At 48.3% G+C, this 24,220-nt stretch overlaps 1 protein-coding gene and 2 pseudogenes across 1 annotated transcript; 2 read left to right on the top strand and 1 right to left on the bottom strand.

The window, feature by feature from the left end:
• Nucleotides 1-2,472: 2,472 nt before the first annotated feature.
• Nucleotides 2,473-3,927, top strand: LOC119366818 (annotated as a pseudogene).
• A 4,126-nt stretch (nucleotides 3,928-8,053) lies between these two features.
• Nucleotides 8,054-12,107, bottom strand: LOC119360210 (annotated as a pseudogene).
• A 7,023-nt stretch (nucleotides 12,108-19,130) lies between these two features.
• LOC119360209 lies at nucleotides 19,131-20,582 on the top strand. Its single transcript, XM_037625952.1, has one exon. It carries the CDS (start codon nucleotides 19,131-19,133, stop codon nucleotides 20,580-20,582), a length of 1,452 nt encoding a protein of 483 aa, XP_037481849.1.
• Nucleotides 20,583-24,220: the final 3,638 nt, after the last annotated feature.

Genomic DNA, 24,220 nt, shown 5'->3' with positions numbered 1-24,220 from the left:
CCGTCGCGGGCCGCCGTCGCTGCGCCGCCGCGCCCTGGGCCAGCGCCGCGCCGCCGCCGCCCAACAAGGATGGCCCGCGCCATTCAGCGCCGCACGGGGGAGGAAGAGGCCCCGCCGCCGCCCGATCTGGCCGGGCTTTGCCCGCCAGCACGCTGGGGCGGCGGCGAGGGGAGGGAGAGATGAGGAGGGGGCCGCGCCCCGCGGGCTAGGGTTTCCCCCCGGCGGCGCTCGCGGGAGCGGCCAGGGAGGGGAGGGGAGGGAGGGGGAATTGGATTCGATGCAAATGAATCCTCCTTCACCTTTGACACTATCCGAATTCAAGACTTCCTTCATGGTTAAAATCGAGTTGTTAAACAAGCATACCTGAATTCAAGACGATTTAAGCCATCAGGAACAGAGCAGGAGCGATACTTAATTTGGCCCGGCAATGCTGATTAAGGTGTAGAGGATTGTGTTTGGCCCATGCACAATGATTCAAACTTCCGTGATTCAATTTGACAGAAAACTTGAAGAAACTTGACTTGCTTGATGGTCAAGCATGCCCGAGGAGACACACACCAGTACACCACTGCATATTGATGTCACCAGACCAGAGCTATTCTAGAAAAGTGCTGGCCCGCCCTCTTCTTACTTCTTTTCTTTTCTTTACTCGCTGTCTGACCTGTCTTTCTAGAACACGGTTACATTACAAAACTAGCACACGGCAACCCCCTTATTTTTTTTTCTTTACTTTCTGCTTGACTTGTCTTTCAAGGAAGGAGCTCGCCTCTGCTAAGAACGACGACCAATGCCGATATAATTGACTGTACAAGCCAGTCCGTCATGGGTGTCGTTGCAGGCATCATAATAGTTTTCTTTTCCAGTTTTACCATTGTATGAGAATATGGTAAACAATGATAGCCTCTACTCCTAAGGACACCTGCCTGCAATGTGAGGAATACTAGATTGACTTGTGCACAAGGATTCAAATTTCCATGAGGAAAATTTGATTGAAAAAAGCAATGGTGCCGTGATCTCCAAGGACCGCAAACAGGTAAGTATGGAACAATATTAATTTGGACCTACCTACTGTGAATATTAAAAATGCAACTCATGTTTCCATGTCGCTTGGGCAGTTGGCCCGTCATTCTCACAAGTTTTAACAAGGTGCGCAACTTGTGTATTCCATGGGATACTGGACAAATATGAAGTATAGATACCGGTAAGTTTATGAGGGATGTTAGCGGTCCCGTGTCACCCCACCCACCCTTGAAATCGTCGCAGTCAAAATAGTTTGGAGCCTTTTCCATTTTTTGAATAATCTCTGAATACTTGGTAGAGGTTTAATTAATTTGTCCAGACTCCATAGAGACTGGCCAGTAATGAGTAAAGTTGCGTTTCTATGGCAGATAAATGCAATTCTCTGGCAGTATTTTTCCTTTTCTATTTTTACATTGGGCCAAGCCTGAATACAGAAGAATGCACAAGGTGCAACAGTTCTTTATTCAAGCCTGTGAACTAAGCCACATGCAGATTTAAACACGTTTCTGAAGAATCAAAAGTGTGAATGTACAAACAAACGGCTTTCATATACTTCCTTCGTCCCAAAATAAGTGTCTCAATTTTGGAGTAACTTAATTGTCTCAACTTAGTACAAAGTTGAAACACTTATTTTGAAACGGAGGGAGTATTTTGAGGGATTAGTAACCGAGGGAATTGCGTTTCTCAACAGTGACCAAGATAAAGGGCTCACATTGTTTCAATGCCAGAGAATTGCAATCAGGACGGTAGCTTCCCGCCGCGATTTTTTTCTTGGATGTACGGGAGCCAATCCAAATGTCAACTTTGACAAGTATCTAACATCTCCTTTGAATCTGAATAAGTAAATATGAACAAATATATAAATTAATCTGAATAAACAAATGTGTATCTAATGTCAGAGAATTACTTTTGAATGAAAGAATATTTGACAGCTGTCCAATACATGCATGCATCTGATAAAAGTTCACCATACCAAAAAAAAAAAACCCTAGACAGTAAGACATCTTCAAAACTCAGATTTTCTGCATTTTTAGGAATGTTACTCACAGTATGTTGGTGCCGCATGTGAGTTACCATGATTATCATTTTCATTTACTTCTATTATATGCTGCTAAATTTTTTGCAATACAAATGCTGCATTTACCATCACACACGCCCTTCTAATCCTAGAACAATTTCCAAGGTCAAACTTCTAGAGGTCGTCGAGTCCAGCAGAAGGTAATAATAGAAAGTTGGCCTGTCCTTGTCAGCATGTTTGGACGTTTAGATAAAAAAAGTGTCAGTGTGATCACACACCTTTGAACTCGTCGTAGTCAATGGTTTAGTCATCGCTAGAAACTTTTCTATATTTCGACGAGCCATTGTAGGAGTTGGTAGAGGGATTCAGTTAAAAAAGGAAGTGTTTGCAGTAATCTGTCTAGAGAGTCAGACCAACAGTTCCCTCCTCAATCCATGGAGGTTGCCATATCTGCAGTTACAGGTGAACTAGTGAGCCGGTTCATCTCCTTCCTGATGAAAAAGTACCACTCCTCCATCCGTGCGAAGTTAGAGGAGAAGATGGTGGTGGAGAGCTTGCAACAGCTCCTGATAAGAGCTGCCACCATCGTCGAGGAGGCGGATGCACGGTACATAACCAACTCAGGGATGATGATGCAGCTCAAGAAGCTTTCCGAGGCCATGTACCGTGGATACCATGAGCTGGACACCTAGAGGTACCAAACTCTCCAAGACGGTGTAGGTTTCAACGAGGTTAGCAACGACTCATCTACCAGCTGCTTGTATTTACCCAAGCGTTCTCGGACAACTGACACGGCCATGCACCTCAAGTCACATACTGCCTTGGAAAGCTTAGAAATTGCTATAGCTAACATGGCAGAATTCATTGTACTTTTGGGCGGATGTGAGCGCATGATTCGCAGGCCCTATGATGTTTATCTTTACACCGACAACTTCATGTTCAGCCGGCATGCTGAGAAGCAGAAGCTCTTGAGCTTCTTGTTGCAGCACAATGACCTTACCGGTGGTCATGCACTGGATATTCTTCCGATCATAGGTGCTTCTGCAACTGGGAAGAAAACTTTGGTTGCTCATGCGTGTGGCGACGACAGAGTTCGCACACGCTTCCCGTCTGTTTTACACTTGAATGGAGACAACCTCTTGACGATACTTGACCATGGAAGGACCATGTTTGGTATGATGTTAGTAGTTATTGAATTTGCTTCTGATGTAGGTGATGATGACTGGAAAAAGTTTCACTCATTCGTCATAAGAAAGGGCAGAGGAAGCAAGATCATCATCATTAGTAGGCTTCAAAGACTAGCTAGATTTGGAACGGTAAAGCCGATTTTCTTAACTGTTCTATCTTATGATGAGTTGAGGTACCTTTTCAAGACTCTGGCATTCGGAAGTGTAGACCCTGCAGAACATCCAAGGCTAGTACAGCTAGCAGATGAATTTGCCAAGGGGTTGCACGGTACACATGGTTCACTTCTCGCAGCAAATATGTTTGCGGATGTGTTGAGAAGGAAACTCGATATTCAGTTTTGGCGTTGCATATTGCACAAGGGGCTAAGATACGTTAGAAGAAATCTCGCCATGTATGGTGCGCACCCAAGCACGCTTATAGAACAAGGACATCCAGTGGACATAACAGACTTTGCTTTGCATCCACTTAGCATGACACCTTATACTGTTTATGTTTCAATGAAGAAGGAATCACCAAGTGTGGCATTTGGACAACTTCTATCAGATCCTAGTCTTAGACCGGAACAAGACTTTATGCTAATTTCATGGGAATCAAGGATGCCACCTCATAATTCATTTTCTTGTTTTGTTACAAGTCATGATCAGGCCACACTTGAAGGTAGTGCCATACCAGGGAGGAAGCGAAGAGGAGTGCCAATCTAATTTTGTTTCCAAACTTGTGTAATGTGACTATTGTTGTATCTTTTTCTATGTATGCCAAACGGATGTGTTTTTTTTTGTGGGGAAACAAATGGATGTTTTCATGTATAACATTGAACTAAATGTATTGCAAATCTCAATTAATGTAAAGTAAACTTGTATTACCTCTGTCCGGATATACTTGTCGCCCATACTGACGTATCTAGACGTATTTTAGTTGTAGCTACATCCATTTGAGCGACAAGTATTTCCGGACGGGGAAGTATGCTTTATCAGATCAAACAGTCCACCTGCTCATCTTAGATAGCAAATAACATCGTCTGAAGTGGCACTACCTTCTACCACCACTCAGTAATGCAGCTTATATTGGATCAGGAAGGAAACTACTCCCTCTGTTCCGTATTATATGTTTGAATATTTCAATATGGGCTACATATGAACTGAAATAAGTGAACAAACACACCAAAACGCGTCTATATCATCCGATTCAGAAAAAGTTAGGAAATATTATAATAGTGAACAGAGAAGTAAACAAACAAGAGGTATATGTATCATCATGGCATAATTGTCTAGCATTTTGCCATACGTGTATTATAAGCATGCAATTTGACCAAGCAACAACTCTATATATGTGCAACTATCTCATAATCTATTTTCATAACTGCGGAGCAATTGCGCTACTACTGGTTTTGTGCATTATAGTATAGTGCCAGCACACAGGATAATTTAAGTTCAAGGATAGCGAGGAATCAGCCAAGTACCAACTCATCATTTCGTATCACAACGTCACATCGATACTAAATTTTAAATAGAGGATTAGGTAGACAAATACAGCCTCAAACATGTGTTTTGAGAATTCCATGTGGTGGTCGTGAACTCGTGATGGTGATGCTACTTAATCTGCTATGACCCAAGAACAGAGTTACTAGTCAATTAAATCCATCGAGCTCTTTATACAAGAAAGGGAGCAACAGATGGCTCCAAAAGTATAATCAAATGTAGCATATGTACTGCAATCATCATTAACCCTTCACGGACCCTCGAGACATTCAGAATGGGCTCATAAGAACACACAAAGTGTAGAAACAAACAGGTTACATGTGCCCTGGAAGATTACTGAAGCATAGAGTGTGATTCTTATCTTCGTTATGACCAAGATAAAAATGCATTATGTATCAAAAAGAATGGCCTCGAATTGTTCGTATGTATATCTGATAAGAAAAGGCGATTGAAAAAAGAGGTATTCATGGACCTAGAATAGGTGCTGAGACACAGCAAGCAGTTAGAAAGAGATGATATTCATATTAGGCAAAATAAATATTGGCTAACAAAAGTGATCCTCTGCTAGATCTAGAATATGAGAAAGCACCGACGCACTAGTCTTCAAATGTGATCCTCTGGATGTCCCAGTCTTGCCATTCCCTCATGTAAAATGTAGGAGTCCAACAAAAGAGAGATGCAGAGATGATTAAATATACAAGAACAATAATTAATTTGGACATAGCTAAATATTTAAAATACTAGTCAATTTCTTCATGTTGCATGGAACAAGCAGCTCCCATGTTAAATAAACGCATGATCAAACAACCACACGGAGCCATGGGTCAGTGCTGTGCCCTGTTTGCACGCTTGGGCTTCAGTGAGACAACGGGCAAGTACCACCGATAACTGGAACCATGGCTCAAGTGTTTGTTTTTTCTGGATTTTTATATGTCCACTCTAGCTGAAAATAAGCACAAAACCCACTTTTTTTGGGCATCATTGGAAAACAGCTTACCTCGACCGTGCGGCCGACTCTGAGGTCATCCTGTTCTGTTTTGGTCCAAGATGTTGAAGTGCTTCCGGTCCATTTCAGAGCTCCTCATGCTTCATTGATTGCTCTGGTCACAATTTAATCTTTAGCATTGTGGAGATCAACATCAGCTCTGAAGAATGTATAATATAAGTCACACAGAGAATGATGTCGTTCTGAAGAAACTGAAGGAGAAAATTGTACAAACAAACTGCTATTTGTGCCCTGGAAGATACTAAAGCATGGACTTGTGATTCTCATCATCACTGAACAAGATAAAAGGGAATGTATCATTTCTTTGCCGATGATCGAATTGTGCGCTACCCAGTCTCCAATGAAGTTCATGAGAAAAAAAAAACAATTTACATGTTCAAGTGTTCCACAGGTGTATGTGAAATGTCATTCCCCCATATGTAAAAATAAAGGAATCTAAGAAAATAGAGATGAAAAGATGCTTAAATATTACAAATACTGGTCAGTCAATTCTTTTTCATGCTGCTTGGAAAGTTGACTGATCCTGTTCGCGTGTCTCATCAAACCTACCCACCAAACCCACTCACATACCCACCCACTCGCCAAGGGAAATGCCTTGGATACTTCAAGGCTTGGCAGAGGCCAGCCTAATAAAATTTGTCCGGAGACGGACCAACAATTTACCTGATCAATCCGAGTCATGGAGATTGCCATATCAGCAGTTGCAAGTGAACTTGTGAGCTGGTTCATTTCCTTCGTGACGAAAAAATACCACTCCTCCAGCCTTTCACTGTCAGAGGAGAAGGTGGTGGAGAGGTTGCCGCATCTTCTGATGAGAGCTTGCACCATCGTCGAGGAGGTAGATGCTCGATGCATCACAAACTCCGGGTTGACGACGCAGCTTAAGATGCTAGCTCTCGGAGGCCATGTGCCGAGGTCACAGCCTGCTCGATACCTCGAGATACCAAGACCTCTAACACGTTGCAGGCTTCTACGAGATTAGAGACAACGACTCATTAAGCAGCAGTTTGTATTAGCAATTCCACTCAAGCGTTCCCGAACAACAAGGGAGAAAGATAACAAGGCGCAATGTGCCTCAAGTCACATGGTGCTTTGGAAACCTTAGTGTTAATGTTTCAAGGATATCCCCTCATAAATCATTTCCTAATTTTGTAACAAGTCGTGCTCAGGATACAAATCAAGGTAGTACCTTGCCAGGGGGGAAGCGGCAAGGTGTGCCGATCTAATTTTGATTCAGACATCAGAGCTACAGATCACCTGCACTTATTCGATAGCCAACATCATCTTAAGTGACAACCAAAGTATGGATTGCTAACAGCTCAATTTTGCTAGGAACATGTACAGGCAGATGGTTTCACAGTGTTTCTCTTGATGGACAACAGTTTCGAGATAGAAGGACTAAAAAGGTAGGGCGCCGCCAACTTCCTTGAACCCAAATCATGTACTCATAAGGCCATCAAAAAAAGGTTCTTCATTTAAAAAAAGGGGTTCTTCAGAAAGGATTATCCCCTTCACATTACAAAGCACACAGTGGTTCCAAAAGTGGGTATAGCAAGAGAAGCTCTAGACCGCACAGCCTTACTTTAAAGTTTAAACCCATCCCATAATTGATTTTCATAACCTATTTTAACCGCCTAAGAAGTCATTGGCAGTGCACACCACTGCTAGCTAGGTAGTAACTGCATATACAGCAATTAAACTACCACTGGTTGTGCACACTATAATATAGTGCCAGGCTGCCAGCATGCCATGAAGCAGCTCTTGGTAGATGTGCAATCAAGTAGTAAGCTATGCAACACAGGAGTAATTAAGTGCAAAGATGGTGAGGAATCAGGCATGTGCTCATTGCATTAAAATGGCAACAAGTGTATGTTGCTGTACGTGACTGCATCTTGCAGACAAGGTACCGACTCATCATTTGGTAGCACATCAATACTAAATTTGGAATTCCATGTGGTGGTCATGATGATGCTACAAAGGAATTGGGGACTAAAACAAACCTAGCCAACTACTCCGTCCGTTCTATATTAGTTGTCGCCCAAACAGATGTATCTACCACTCAAATATGTCTACATACATCCGTTTCAGCGACAACTAATATGGAACGGAGGGAGTACTTTGCTATGACCCAAGAACAGAGTTGCTAGTCAATTAAATCCATCGAGCTCTTTATTCAAGAATGGGAACAAGATATGGCTCCAAAATGTTGTCATATATACTGTAATCATCATTAAGTCTTCATGGGCCCTCAAGAGAAGCTTGGAACAGGTGCTATGCCACAAGCCACAGGATGGTCGTGAACCCACTGCCATTCTTGAGCTTCTTGGCATGGGACTCCCTGCTTCAAGAACAGGTTCGTTGGTATAACCTGTTCTGGGCGAGGCCTGGTAGCATGTAGGGCCTTTCGACGAGGAGGAACACCATGTAGTTCGACATCAGCTTGATGGCCTCCACACGACCCGATGCACCCTCCACCCTTGCTCGCTCGCTCTTGATGAGGAAAACATCGGTAGCGATGTGCCAGATGATGACGCCTTCCTGAAACTCGACACCGAGGAATTCCTCGAGTTCTGGGAACGATTTATTTTGCTCCAGTGCCTCCTGGCCCCACTTCTTCATGAGAACTCCTAATGGGTTCCACCTCCCCTTCTTGTACAACCGTGCCATGTGTTTGATGGTATGCTCCTTCACAAGCTCTGAGATCTCAATAGATCCCGAGTAATGCTTCATGTTCCACCACTCCCCGAGCCCCACCATCTTGGCCAACCTACCTACCAAGCAGAGGGCTAGCCAGGTTGTTGTCACGGCGAGTGCAAAAGTGCAACATGTTGTACTGCCCCAAGGTGCGGGGGGTGCCTGTCCACCTCTCCGATTTGTAGCTGCTACCTCCTCCAGTGGTTGCCTTGATGAGCCGGTGAAGAGATGCAACCGCACGCCGTAGCCGGTCCCATCTCGTGGTGCATAGGGCTTCGTATCGGAGCCAACTCTAGCTCGTGGTACATAGGAATGCAAATGCCCAGGTGGACCCTACATCATTCAACAGGGAAGTTGTCTCCATGAACAAAGCACTGCACAACAACATATAGGTGATGGCAATGTCAACTATGCTGTGCTCAACTTTGGTGCTGAACTGAAAAAAGCAGAAGGGAGGCGACGATGGCAAGGGGCGAGATGACCTGAAGGCAGTAGCCGAACCAGGTGTGGATCACAGCCGCCTTGGTGTACAAGATGTCATACATGAGAGAGAGCTCCACCTCCATCAAACCCCAGATCATCAATTTTCCCAAGCATTTCTATGGTGTCTCGAATTCGATAATTCTCAATCCCCGTCGACTGAAGAATCAACTATGGCACGCTTGCAGATGTGGAACAGCGAGTGAGCTCGACGGAGAACGAATTCCTCATCTTCGTGATCTCCTGCCTGATCCTGGGGGTGGAAATGGTTATGCCTGGTAGGTCGTTCCTTCTTGAGGGAGCTCCGAATGCTGTCCAGGTTGCTGCATTTGAGTGCCCACGTCCTCTCCCATACTTGACAGCACCAATGGCGAACATAAAGGTGGCAGCAAGCACGAGAAAGTTGATGTTCCCAGTGATATGCTTGTACAAGATATAGGCCGCTCCGAGTACCTGCACAACAAGGGTTTGGAGGTGCCGGAGCCAGAGCTGATTGCCCTGAAGAGCATAGGCAGTGATGTTGTCTGGTCCGCCAAGGTGCAGCAGGAGTAAGGGCGACCAGAAAGAGACAAGGTGGTGGTTGGATGGTGCACTGCTGAGGGATAGGTGGCCGATGGCATATATGGCAGTGGAGTCGGCAAGAAGGTACGCCAACCAAAGGAGTATCCTCGGCATGGAGGAGCTTTGACGCCGACGGATCCCGGCAAAGACGGAGAGGACGATCTGGAGCGCGAGGCTCAGGAGAAGCAGGATCTGGGTCGCCCAGTGGTTCCAAAGGTTCAGCGGCCCCCTCAGTCATTACTGCAGCTCCTGTGCGCAGTGCCTGAAATGAATTTTCACCGGAGGATCGATGGTGGGATATACACACGCACCTAACTAAGAGGCTAAATTACATCAGATCGACCAGAAAATTCAAATGTGAGGTTGTATGCATACCAGGTAGAAGAGTAGCGTAGGTTCAACGGATCAAGTGTGCAAGACGAAGAGGAGAGTAAAGTGACAGTCGCACTATCACTAGCAACTCCCGAGTAGCTCTAGCTAGTCTCACTATGGAGGTGGCTAAGTAGTGGAACATGAAACTGACAAGAAGGAGGTGGGCAATCATATACTCCACAGGGATAAGCTTTACCGGATGGAGGGAGTATATCGTCATCTCCCATTGTTCTGGTTAGTTAGCATTTTGTTATAGTTGGTGTACACGCTTGCAATCGACCAACCAACAATACTATATGTGTGTGATTCCATCCAATCAAGCAAGACAACACCACATATATAGAGAGTACAAAAGAAGATGAGGCTCTGTCTTGCGTTGTGTTGTATACATAGATGCCAAGATCCAACATAGTACTCCCTCTATTCACTTTTATAAGACCTTGAAGATATTTCAGACAATGTACAAAACAACCCATTTTAAGTAGTCTGAAATGACTTACAAAAGTGAATGGAGGGAGTATTATTATTGGGCAACATGTTAGGCCATCCTGTATGTAGATCAGAGTTGCATTTGGATGATAGGATTAGACTAGGAAATTAAACAGCTGCAGACAATTATTAGCCGTGGAGGAGGGAGGGAGGGAGGGAGGGAGGGACCCCAGGCCAGCGGAGCGCCTGGTGCTCGTGTCTGGCTAGGCGAGAAAGATTTGGAAAAATTTCGAGAAATTCAAACCAGTTTAGATTGAAATTTTGCCTAGGTAGGATTCCAAATAATTCGGAGTTTAATTAATTTACCCAGGGTCCAAAGAATACGCGGCGGCGCATCGCATCTGCAATGGGTAAGGGAGCGGCGGAGAGGGGGAAGTTGCCGTCAGCGAGGCTCCCGCGCCAGCCATTGAAGTTGGCGACCACCGTGGCTCCACAGAAGCTGGGCGGCACGGCCAGGAGCCCCTCGTGGTTGCAGCCATGGACCCATGGTGGTCCAGGGAAGAAGGGAGAGATCGGGGATAGGCTCGTTGCTGACAGAATGGTCCCACGGCAAATAGAAAAATGATTTTATTGCTACGGACTTTCTTGCTGGTAGGTCCCACACGTCAACGACACAAGAAGCGGGGAATATCTAGTGGAAACCAGGTTATAGTGAAAACAACATTTAATTTTTTTATTATAAAAAACAAGATTAATTCAGTATATTAAGAAGGGGGTGCTCTATTAGCATGTGAAATTCCAAGTTCGAACACAAATTTATAAATTTACATGGTATAAAAAAGCAAGTGGAGGGAGTAGTAATTAACAGTGACGTCTGCTATTCGGCACTACGGTTGCTGAATTTTCCAAATTTTCAAAAAAAAAAGTTTCCACATGGCTTTCTCTGGTTTTCATCGTCACTTGCTTTCCATCTGACATTTTCTCTTCTCAAGAGCGAAGATGAACTATGATATGTCATCATGGCTCCATTTTTTGTGGATCAAACTACCAGATAAATAGAGTTCCTCTTCTTATTTCTTTGTGCCTTGTAGCACCTTATCTTACATCTGCTGTACTCGTTAGTTTTTTTTATTTTCCTATGGTATTCGGTTGTCGGTGTCAAAACCGGCGGATCTCAGGTAGGGGGTCCCGAACTGTGCGTCTAGGCGGATGGTAACAGGAGACGAGGGACACGATGTTTTTACCCAGGTTCGGTCCCTCTTGATGGAGGTAAAACCCTACGTCCTGCTTGATTAATATTGATGATGTGGGTTACAAGAGTAGATCTACCACGAGATCAAGGAGGCTAAACCCTAGAAGCTAGCCTATGATATGATTGTTGTTCGTCCTATGGACTAAGGCCATCCGGTTTATATAGACACCGGAGAGGGCTAGGGTTACACAGAGTCGGTTACAAAGGTAGGAGATCTACATATCCGTATCGCCAAGCTTGCCTTTCACGCCAAGGAAAGTCTCATCCGGACACGGGACAAAGTCTTCAATCTTGTATCTTCATAGTCTTGGAGTCCGGCCGATGATGATAGTTCGGCTATCCGGACACCCTCTAGTCCGGGACTCCCTCATCGGTGTTCACCACAAACCCATAGTACATTGCATATGTCTGGTAGAATTCCTTGGCATCTGCAAACGAATCAAATCTCTGCCAAACATATGGTTGCTGAGGCACCATGATTTCTGATTGCCCATCTTCTTCATCCCCTTGTGCTTCGTCATCAGTTTCATCATTCACTTTAGTATTGGCGACTGTTTCATCTGCTTGAGTGTTGCTTGTGCTGGTGTGCAAAGGTGTGCTTGTCGGCATCGCTGGAACGATTGCCATTTCCGACACTGATTTTGCATTGTTTGTGGCAGGACTGTTGACTGGCTGGTGGAATGCATCTTCCGTGTGCTCAGATGTTCCCGCAGTAGATGTCCCCGCGCCGGTGTTGATTGTAGTCGAAGGCCGTGCAAAAAAAAGGTACATGTGTAAGCATTGCTTGAGTGGCAGGTTTATTGTAAAGGAATATAGCAACTGCATCTGGCCATGCATGGCAACTGCAGTTTTTGAGGCATGGCAGCTACAGTTCAACAACGATGGCAGCTAATGTTGCCAATGCATGGCAACCAACATCCTTTATCATCAAAACATGCATTCTAGGATGCACGTGTCCACTTGGTAGCATTTTTGTTGTTTTCCGCCACCACCGTGAGAAATCCATTTTCCCCCATGCTTTTTCACAGAAGCAAATGCACTATTGTTTTGCTAGTTCACATATTTTTTACCTTGTTGTGACACATGCGCTAACCGCATCTAGTTTGTCATTCCAACTTGATGTGCTCTATCTGCTATAGCATTGGACTGCAACTGCGAAGCTTGACATGAGATGTTTGCCGGTGTGGTTCCATCATAAAAACATGTGATCATTTAGCAGTTGGTCAATGCATGGCAACTGCAGTTTCTACAACATGGCACATATAGTAGTTCAACCATGCCAGACAGATTTTTGTTCACACTTGTCATCCACAGTTGTTTAGATACATGAATCACATTTTGATTAGGTCTGGCAACTACATTTGATTTGACATGGCAACTGCATCTGTGCAGGCATGGCAATGCATTTGTCCAGGCATGACAAATGCAGTTGTGCATGCATGGCAACCCAGGAGTAGCACTGCATTTGTCCAAGGCATGGCAAATGCAGTTATCCATGCATGGCAATTGCACCTGTCCAATCATGGCAAATGCAGTTGTCTAGGCATCGCAACTACATTTGTCCTAAGTTCATTCTCCTAAATCACTGTCCACAAATTCACTTCATTCGTCTCTCCTGTGTACGACGTTGATGGTAGGTACATGGTTGCCACCTGTTGCCATGCGCTAGATGAAGGCCCTGCGTTTTTCCATACAACTTGTAAGTCTTTGCCATCCTTGCAAGTTTACTTTTATGTCGACACCAGTATGTGTTCTTTTCCATATGCGTTACCTTGATTTGCCACATTGGCTACTTGAAGTTGGTCGCCCGTACATCTGTTAGCGTTTGCGCCATGTGCTTGCACTTGTCATGGTATCCCTGTGTGTGTGGTTGGGTCGTAAGAACCAGCGAAAAATGACATTGTAGGACATAAGTAGAATGCCATCTTCCTCGTCACAAATATGGCAACTGCCCCTTTTTTGACGATGCATCGTACCGATGTTTGCGTACTGCTCTAGTAGTGGCAGCAATGGCCCTGCAGAAAAGAGTTGATTGTACTCTGTTGCATCCCAAGGGGGCGTTTCTGGCCTTTGAGAAAACCAAGGATCAGTGCCATCTTCATGATTCATTTTCCTCTTTTTTTCTCCCACTTTGTTTTCAATCACTGCATGGCCAAGAATGCATCAATATCCGCAAAATGCATTCTTTCTATTTGCACATGCAAGGAAACACGGCAATCTTATCACTCTCTTGCATAGACAACCAACATATCATGGCAAGTAGGACATGGACTTTCATTCTCTTTTCTAAAATCTGGATGCCAACTATCATTTCAAACTGATGGTAACAGTGAACATAATATGATGGCAACTAACAACACTATATTGTGGCAGCTGACGGAAACGATAGGTGGCAACTAACATCAGAAACATGTGGCAATTATTTTTCCTCCATCTCTATGCAGCACCCAAACCCATCCTTTTACTTTCTCATGATTTTTTAGTGATTGCTACGCATTATTATGCATCAACTACTCGCACCAACCCAATCCAGAAGCTTAGCTAAACCCTAGGATAGAATATGGCAGATCTGGTGTACTTTAGTGGGCAAATTTGAATACACACAATCCGTGGTGTGTTTGTTATGACAACGTGGATCTAGTCACCATGTTCATGGGCAATCTACAATTTCACTTTTCTGGACAGAAGAAGGATGAGAAATAGGAGGAGATCGGAGATCTACCTGTTAGCTCGTCGTCGCGGGGGTGGGGGGGTGGGGGTGGTGGTGTGGGTGGTGGGTGGGAGGCACTAGAGATCTAGTCTGGTTGCCATGGCAACCAGAGAAGGAAGAGATGGAGGTAGGGGATCGAGAGGTAGGAGACGACGACGGCAGGGTGGAATGTGGTTGGAAGGCAGGCCGGGATGACGGTTGCGCTAGGTCGTGCGGGCAGCGCGCTCGATCGCGCGGATGTGTGGGCGATTGTGCCACACACTGGACGTGCGGCCTGTGGCTGGGTGCGCCCGGACGCCATCGTGCGGGCTGGGTCGTCTCCGTGCCACCCAGGACGTGTGGCACAACCCCATTAGCTGCCACACATGTGGCAGTTATCGTCGTCCAAAAAGAATGCAAGGTTACTTTCCCTGCCAATTGGCCACATCCTGCCCATCCCTTCGTCCATCTCCACATCGAATTCTTTTTTTTAACCACCACCCATCATGCCATCTCACGCCCGGTTTTCAGGGAAAATTATCAATCCGCGTCGACTTTTTTTTAACCCTATCTCGCCTCGCGTGACTTGATCCGCGCTTCGTCTTCTCCTTCGAAGTCTCTCGGTTGGGTTCCACGCCAGACCGTTCTACACGACTGGGTGCGCCACAACATCCGGCGCTTCTTCTGGCCGCACATCCGGAAGATCTTCGCCATCGCACCAGAGCCATCGGCCGTCCTAGACTCCCTCAACTTGCTGGCAGAGGGGTGAGCAGGGGACCACGGCGATCTACTTCGACATCGGGAAGCAGAAGCACCGTAGCCTTGACAACGTGTGCGTGTACCTCGAGGTGTTGAAGCACTGCGCCGCCGTGCTCATGCTCGAGTCTGCTTCGACGCCAGCGAGCAAGCCAGCACTGACGACGGGGACGTCACAAGCATGGTGGCCGCGTCTTGCACGACTTCTCCTCATCATGTTGCCGTTGCGGTCTGAAGATGAATCTGTGAGTGCCAGATGATGCACGAGGGACAACACAGGGAAGGGGGTACCTGCTAAGGGAACAATTACAAAAACTGCCACTAGTAGAAAGCAGGGCTTTAGTCCCGGCCAGATCAGAGCATTAGTCCCCGTCGAGTTACGAACTGGTTCCGTCCTAGTTCGAGCGGCCAGGGCGCCGGCCAGGCCTCGGGGGCCATACGTCCTGGTTCGTCCGACCCCTTTAGTCCCGGTTCCAGATGGCGATGCGTTATGGAACAACGAACAGCAGGGTGGTTCAAGATGAGCACATGCGGCGCCCAGCCCCGTACGGTGTACCAGCAATGCGCCATCGGGAACCCGCCTGGCATACACATCCGTTGATGCACCGCCATTGGCGATGACCCACACAAAGTTTTTTCCTGGGAGGTCAAGGCCGTGGGCGAGCTCCCGCATTTGCTCCAGCGAGATGATTGTCATCGTGCCGAAGGAGACGTAGACCATCGAGCTGGCCGGCTTCTCATCGAACCACCGCAGGCACCCGATGGCCTCCGGCGAGCGCGCGCTAACAACGGCGCCTCTTGATGCCACGCCCCTGCTAATTATTGCATAATTATCCGACCCTTAGGGGCTACACTAGCTGAAGTTTTATAAGCATAAGACTATTACAAGTCCCAAGTTACTGTAGACAAGACAACCCGGTACTTGGGGGGCTACATATATGGAGCATTCAACTTATGACTGGTGATTCAGATGAACAATTTGGATTTTTTTCAGAGTTGCAATATTTATATTGAAGCAAGTCTTAAAGCTATCACTACGTTCCCCTCTTCAGACTTGGGGGCTACAGGTAATATGGGTATGAGGAAGGTATGCCTTCAAATTCCCAGTTATGAGTGAACCAGGTCTCATGTTTTTTGATGAAGAAGTTTGCAAAGGTTATCTCCTCCGGGTTATTCAGACAACTTAACATCATATGGATTTTTTCATCAAAGTATGAAGTATTGAAAGTTGGAACAACGTCAGACAAATTTTATGAAGCCAAGGCGGTTGAAGATAATAAAGGTTAAATTTTCTCCAAGGAGCCAACGTTAGTATATTGATATGACAGAGATTGAGAATTTTCAAGAGCTGGTCAACTGGTATTTTCTCATGGTGGCCGTCGTGTGCTTGGATTCTCGGCCAAGCAAACAAGCAGCGCTGGCTGGCAACCAAGCAAGCAAGCACTAGCAGCAGCGCCGGCTTGCGAGGAAGCAAGCAGCAGCAGCAGCGTCGGCTATCAAGGAAGCAAGCAGCAGCGCAAGCGACAAGCAGGAAGAGCAGCAGCACCGCCGGCAGCACGCGTTTGCAGCGGTGGCGCGCGGTAGAGAGATTGGCCGACGGCAGCATGTGCACGCGCTGTGGTGGCGCTGGCAGCAGTGGCGTCGGTGGCGTTTTTTTTTTTTTAATTTCTGCCAACAAGTTTTACCGAGTGTGAATTTCCGCGGTTTTCATCTGCCCTTAGTTCATTTTTGCCGAGTTCAAACCTTTGCCGAGTACCACGAGAACACTCGGTAATATTGTTGCCGAGTGCACGATAAACGGCTCTCGGCAAAGTTTTGTTTACCGGAAAGGTGTACGCCGGGTGACCTTGGCCGAGTGCAACTCTCGGCAAAGACTTTGCCGGCGGTTATTGACCCTTTGCCGAGTGTCCGTGGCACTCGGCGTATAAGGCGATTTCAGTAGTGCGTAGTGCCAGTTCGAACAGATATCTACTTGTGTGCACGGGTTCAAACTTCTGTGTGAAAAAGGGAAAAATAAAACCAAATGGTGCCGTGATCTCCTATGGCCAAAAACAGGTTAGAAATTTAAAACTGAGTTACAATTGAAGATTCCACCACGCTCCTAGCACCACGAAACGCTGCATACCAAGCAACACCTTCAAGAAGGAACGCGACGACAACGACGCTGCTACTGGACATGGCCTAGGGTTTCCCCCGGTACGCGAAGGGTCATGGGACGGAAGGGGTATATCCGATTCCCTTCAGGAAGGCACGGCGGCGCCCACGGGGGTCACCGTGTCGGTGCTAGACAAGCCGACAAGGATTTCTCCCCAGACGATCCACCATACTTGTCGTCCACCAATATGCGCCACCACGGACTTGCAGTCACCATCGCCGTCTCACCGTGACAAGCGGAGCGAGACCGGCGGGATCGAGAGGAACCAGCCGGAAACGAGGAGCAGCAGGCCAGCGGCCATGTGGGAGGGGACAACCTCCACCACCCTCGGTGGTGACCGACCGAACGTAGCTCAGGAGCAAACCAGGCACCCCTGCCCGGCCGAGCCCGAAGCGGGCTCGTGAAGCTCCCGATGCTGCGCTACAGTACACGTGCCGCCGTCTCCGCCACCCCCAGCCCAAGCCACACCTCCGTCCGCCGAAGATGACGCCGGAAAGCACACGCCAGGCCCACCCAGACCCAGATGGGACCCAAAAGGGCCCAGATCTGGGCTGGAAGGGCACCGCTGCCAGCCATCGCGCCGCCCCGCAGCCAAGCAGCCGCACCACCGCCACCTCGCCACCCGGAGTTGCGCCGCCCGCGAAGATGAATTGCTGCCGGATCAGACGCCGGCCTGGGTGCACCGCCGCTGACGTCATCGCCCGAGCCACAGCGCCGCGCGGGGAGGAAAAAAACGGGGCCGCCGCCGCCGGCACCACGCGAGCCAGGCCCGGTGGCCTACGCTGGCGGCGGCGGGAGGGGATTAGAGGAGGGGGCCGCTGGGAGGAGAAGGGAAGGGGAGCCCCCGGTCGCCTCGCGCGGGGAGGCGACGCGGGGGGTACGGGGGGAGGGGGAGGGGGAGCCGGGGCGCGCCCACCCGTGGCCGGCGGCGGCGGCGGGTCTGTGTCGTGCTTGCGTTTTTTGATTAAAAGACTGAACTAGTACAAATACAAAATAAACCACATATAACCAATCAGGTTCTGAAAAAACCAAAAGACAACAGTACAAACAAACAGTTTACCTGTGCCCTGAGTGATTACTGAAGTATATGGAGCTTTGATTCTCATCATCACTGACCAAGATAGAAAGTAAGCATATCGTTTCTTGTTGATGTGTTGCCCCTTGCTTCTCCACTCAAGTCCTTCTCGAAAAGACCAAAACAATTTCCACCGTCAAACTTTGCTAGAGTGAGTGGTCAATATTCTCATGCTGCTTAGCTTATCCATGTCACATGTCAGGACATTTAGTCATGTATCCTTGTGTCACCCACCATCTTGTCGCCATCAACTACTTATAAATCTCTGGAGACTTCTCCATTTTGCAAAGATTCTCTGCGAGACTTGTTCGGCAGAGCTCACTTAAATTGTCAATAGAGAGAGTTGCTTTGAATAGGAAACAAGACCAAGTTTGTCGATCGTCCAAGTTGCAGCAGATGAAAATTCTTCTCCATTACCATAGTGCAGATCAACATCATGATTTTCACTTTCAGTGAGATTTCATTGAAATTCACTGAATTTCATTAATTTCGGTAGACAATGAAATATTACATTTTGGGCAAAATATTTCAAGAATTTCAGTAGTACACAACAAATCAAATAGTTTTCAAAATATTTTTTGAAAATTTCAAATATGTAATTAAATTCAAGTAAATATTTCGGCCATTTGGCCGAAATGCAAACTGAAATCACTGAAATTTAGTGATTTCGTTTGGTGCTGAAATTTTCTCGAAACTGAAATTTAAAATCGTGATCAACATCAGGTCAAGATTGACCTATATGAAAAATGCTCACAGTGCAAGTTTTTTTTATTAAACACTGAACTAGCACAAAGGTGAAAATGACAAGTACCCTTGTGTCGCCCACCCACTCGTCACAGTCAAAAGTCAAGCATGGAGACTTTCATATTTCGTGAAGACTCTCTGCAAGACTTGGCAGATGCCAGCCTATAAATTTGTTAAAAAGCCGACCAGTTGATTACCTAATTAATTCCGGCCATGGAGGTTGCCTTGTCTGCAGTTGCAGGTGAACTAGTGAGCCGTTTCATCTCCTTCCTACTGAACAAGTACCATTCTAGCCGTCCACACTCGCAGGAGAAGGTGATGGAGAGGTTGCACCATCTCCTGGTGAGAGTTTGCACCATCGTTGAGGAGGCGGACACACGGTACATAACCAACTCCGGGATGATGATGCAGCTCAATATGCTCTCAGAGGCCATGTACCGAGGATACAGTGTGGTGGACAACTCAAAGTACCGAGCTCTCCAAGACGGGGCAAGCTCTGACAAGATTAGTAGCAAGGACTCATCTATCAGGGGCTTGTATTTAGCCAAGCGTTCTCGAACAAGTAATAAGGGCACACACCTTGAGTTGCATTGTGCCTTGGAAAGCTTGGAAATTGTTGTTGCTAACATGGCAGAATTTGTGATCCTTCTGAGTGGATGCGAGCGCATGTCTCGTAGGCCATATGATGTTTATCTTTACATAGATAACTTCATGTTTGGCCGGCATGCTGAAAAGCAAAAGCTCTTGAGCTTCTTGCTGCAGCACGACGACCCTCCTGGTGATCATGTACCGGCAGTTCTTCCGATTATTGGTGGTGCAACAACTGGGAAGAAAACTTTGGTTGCTCATGTGTGCGGCGATGAAAGGGTTCGTCTGCGCTTCTCCTCTATATTGCACTTGAATGGAGACAACCTTTTAAGAATACTTGACCACGGAAGGACTATGAAAGGGATGATGTTGATCGTTGTTGAGTTTGTTTCTGATATAGATGACGATGACTGGGAAAAGTTTCACTCATTTCTCATAAGAATTGGAAGAGGAAGCAAGATCATCATTGTAAGTAGAATTAAAAGATTGGCCAGGTTTGCATCGGTGAAGCCGATTTTCTTAAGTTCTCTATCTCACGATGAGTTGAGGTACCTTTTCAAGATAATGGCATTCGGAAGCGTAGACCCGACAGAACATCCACGGCTACTTCAGCTCGCGGATGAATTTGCCAAGGTGTTGCATAGTATGCAAGCTTCACTTGTCGAAACAACTGTGTTTGCAGATGCGCTAAGGAGGAGTCTGCATGTTCAATCTTGGTGTGGCATATTGGACACGGGGATAAGATTCCTTAAAAGGAACCTCTCCATGTATGGTATGCAGCCAAGAATAGCGCTCCTAGAACAAGGCCATTCAGTGGACATAACGGACGTTACTTCGCATCCACACAGCATGGCACCTTATACAATGAATGCTTCAATCGAGAAACCGCCAAGTGTGACTGCTGCAGAACTTCTAACAGATCCTAGTGTTAGACCAAAAGGAGACTTCATTCTATTCTTATGGGAATCAAGGATACCCCCGCATGAATCATTTGTTTATTTTGTTACAAGTCGTGCTCAGGATACACATCAAGGTGGGACATTGCCAGGGAGGAAGCGACGAGGAGTGCCGGTCTAGTTTTGTTTCAGAACTCTTGTTGTATTTTTTAATTCAGAATAAACGGATGTGCTCATGTATACCATTGAAGTAATAAATGTACTAATGATTTCAGTTAACGTACCATGAACTTGTACATTTCATCAGATCCAGCGATCCACCACCTGCTCTTTTTAGATAGCGAACAAACGACATCATCCAATGTAACAGTACCTACTACCACTCCTTACTATGACAAAAAAGGGTTCCCCTGCTTTATTATATTATAAAGCAACCAACACCGCATTACGTCCGAGAGAGACGATACAAACTCACGTCACCTACGCACACCACACACTGATACATAGGTGCCGGGCACCGACACACCAACCCACCGACCACCAAGCTAACAACGGATATGCAAGAAGACCGCTTGGAGCCAACGGAGACCTCCATCATGACAAACCACAATGGAGAGGTGAAACGAACAATGACAAAGCTAGGACTACAGAGCGGTGCCTCCCAGAAGGGGACGACCACAGAGCCGCCACCGCTGGATCGCGCTGATCAAGTTTTCACCCGGAGTATGACAAAAGGAGTGAGGACGCCATGACAAAGCTTTCGGGAAGGATAAGACATCCACGGATGCCGCCACCATCGGCCAGTGCGCCGATTGGGCAAGTGATGTACCCCCGCGCACACACTCGTCTGTCGGACCCTAACTCAGCCAACCACCCGCAACCAAGCCACCCATGTGGCCATGGCTACCCGCCCGCATATGAGACGCACGCTCCACCCACAGACACCATGTCTCCCACCGCCAGGGCCGCTGCCCAATAGCAAGACACCCCCAAGACCATCCCAAAGAGGTCAACTTTGGTCAAAGGGGACACACTCTATCGACGAAACCGCAACACTAGTCTCGCCTCGAAACACTGCCGGAGCGGCAACCGCCTGCACACGGGCGAGGAAATGGAGAGATGGGGGAGCGAACGCAACCACGACTGGCACACCACCGTGCCAGCGACGAGTGGACTGAGCACATTGGTGCCACCCATCCCTCCAGCCAACCTCTCCTTCGAACACCCATGTGTCATCCCCACCACGGCAGCCGATTCTGAACCACGTGAGGCCACCAACGAAGACCTGTCCACAGGTAAGAGGCACCCCAAGGACCGCGCCCCACCACCAAGAGAGCTCACCAGGAAGCCCATCGGCGCCGCCGCCGCCATCCAGCTGCCGAAACACTTAAAGGACGGCCAGCTCGCCCTCTGAGCACCGCTGCTGTGCCTCCACCCTCACCAGCTGCGACCATGGCAGGGGCGGATGCCCGCAGCACACGCCGCTCGCGACCCGTGCCGCCTAGCTAGGTCAAGATCTGGACACGCCGCCGATGGCCGATCCAACCGCGCCGCTGCCGTCCTGGTGACCAAGGCACACCCGACCACCAAGCCGCCCGTCGTAGAGGAGAGGAAGAGCCGGAGCTCCGTCACCACCCGCCTGATACCCGACCCAAGGGCACCGGCCCACGCCAGCCGCACCGAGCGGGAGGACCCCGAGTCCCTGTCGCCGGCGACGGCTAGCCTTCCCCCGGCCACGCCCTCGAGCACGGCGAGGGAGGAAGAGGGGGCGGAGGGAGGGGGGCTGGCCGGAAGGAGCTAGGGTTGCCTCCCGGCCGTCACGCGGGGGTGACTCAGGAGGAGGAGGAAGGCCTCGGTTCTTGGATATCACCACTCCTTACTATTACTAGCGGGTGAAGTCTGAGTAAAGTGACTTACTAATTATGTGTTGGAGTAAATTTCAGAAAACCACCACAATTGGAAACCCTATAATTCAGGAAACCACCACCATTTGTTTTTTTTTCTTGTAAAAAATTACCACCATTGTGGTGACAGTTTTCACGAAACACTAATCACTCACATAAAAACTTGATGACTGTAAAACTGACAGATAGGTCCCACTGTAAGAGATGATGTGGCAACTAAACTAACGGCGTTTGACTCCAGTTTGGTTGACCATCAAAACAAACACGGGCCGTATGTCAGTGTAATATCTCTTCTCTCTTGTGAAAAAACCTTCCCACCCCGTAAAAATAAATTCCGACCGCTCCACTTCATCGCCCTCCTCTTCCTCCCTTGCTCTGCACCGCCGCCCCGATCCGGAGGGATCCCGTGCCGGACCGCCGGTCGCCGCCGGCGAGGCAATCCGCCGCATCCCCCGCCGTTCTTTCTTCTACCTCGCCGCCTCGCTTGACTCCGCGCGGGCCTCTCCCCGACTCCCGGGCACCACGGGTACTCCCTCCCCTCCCTCCCCTCCCCGACGACGGCTTCCACTGCCCAGCGCTTGACACCCACGACGCCCGGTACTACCTCCTGCCCACCGTGGTTGGAGGCGGAGCTTCTAGCATCGGTGTTCGAGCTGCGGTGGTCCATGCCAGATCCCGGCGGTGGCCTGGGGTAGACGGCCGGTGGCGCACCCTGGATTAAGGCTTGATACGGCGACCCCGGTCCTTCCCGGATCTAGAGCGGCGCTACCCCTCCAGATCGATCGCTCGTTTGACACCCACGATGCCGGCCGCTACCTCCTGCCCGCCATGGTTCGGGACGAAGCTTCTGGCGTCGGGGTTCGAGCGGCGGTGGTCTGGCGTTGCCAGATCCCGTCGGTGGTCTAGCGTTTCCAGATCCCGGCGGAGGTCTGGGTAGGTGAATCGGCGACCGGTGGCGCGGCCTAGATTCAGGCGAGCACCCGGTGGTGGTCTAGGTAGGTGAAGCTGGAACGACGCTGCTCGCCGTTGACCTGCCCCGCCTCCTATCCAATCTCCATTGCTTGACGCGGTAGCGTCCACGCCGTGTCGTGAAACGCATGATACGCTGACTAGTGGTCCCCTTCTTCTAGTTTAACGGCCAGGTCAACAGCATCATGTTTTGTTTTCCAGGTCAGCACTTACAGCTGGGCCTCATTGGTCAGAAACTGTGTCAATATTAGCTAACTGAGCGATAAGTGTTTTCTGAAAGGGCAACACTGGGCGGCGGTGCGCCGGCCGAATGTTTCGGCCGGTTCGCTCCCAGCCGCCCGATCTACTGTGCGACACCGTTAGATCGAAGCTCCTCTGTTATTTCTTTTTACCTTTTCCTCGTCTCCCTGAGCGCTCGCCGTACCGACCGCCCGTCGGGGCCGCCCCACGCTCCGGCACTCAGCTCGCCCCGGCCGCCGGTTGGAGCTGACCGCTCGCCGCCTCGGCCGCCTGTCGGATCGCCATGGATGCAGCTCCGCGACTCAGCTCGTCCAGACCGTTCGCCGCCCCGGCCGCCCGTCGGGGTCGCCCCATGCTCCGGGACTCAGCTCGCCCGGACCGCTCGCTGCCCCGGCCCTGCCGCTCGCCGGAGTGCCATGGATGCAGCTCCGCCTCACCGATGATTGGTTCCAGCAAAAAACATAGATGCCCCATGGTAGCATTTTCCCGTGTCAGTCGTAGCAAATGAAGACAACGGTTGCAGCAAAAAAAATCCATCGGCGTCGCCATTGTAGCAAAAATGTTAATCGGATGTAGCTTTTATGGTTGTCGGTTGCAGCAAAAAATGACGTGTTTGTAGCAAAAAAAAGAACACATCCTCGTCGCTGTCAGGTTGCATCATCATCATGTGGTTGCAGCTACAACGAGCAAAACGGCTACAACCGCT

Source organism: Triticum dicoccoides, chromosome 2B, assembly GCF_002162155.2.
Source record: "Triticum dicoccoides isolate Atlit2015 ecotype Zavitan chromosome 2B, WEW_v2.0, whole genome shotgun sequence".
NCBI classification, from domain to species: Eukaryota; Viridiplantae; Streptophyta; class Magnoliopsida; order Poales; family Poaceae; genus Triticum; species Triticum dicoccoides.
The sequence above is the reverse complement of the archived record's forward strand: the minus strand, read 5'-3'. Positions and strand labels throughout refer to the sequence as shown.

Excerpts from the sequence above, each read along its gene's own strand:
- LOC119360209 (XM_037625952.1), top strand. The coding sequence starts at position 19,131 with ATGGAGGTTGCCTTGTCTGCAGTTGCAGGTGAACTAGTGAGCCGTTTC.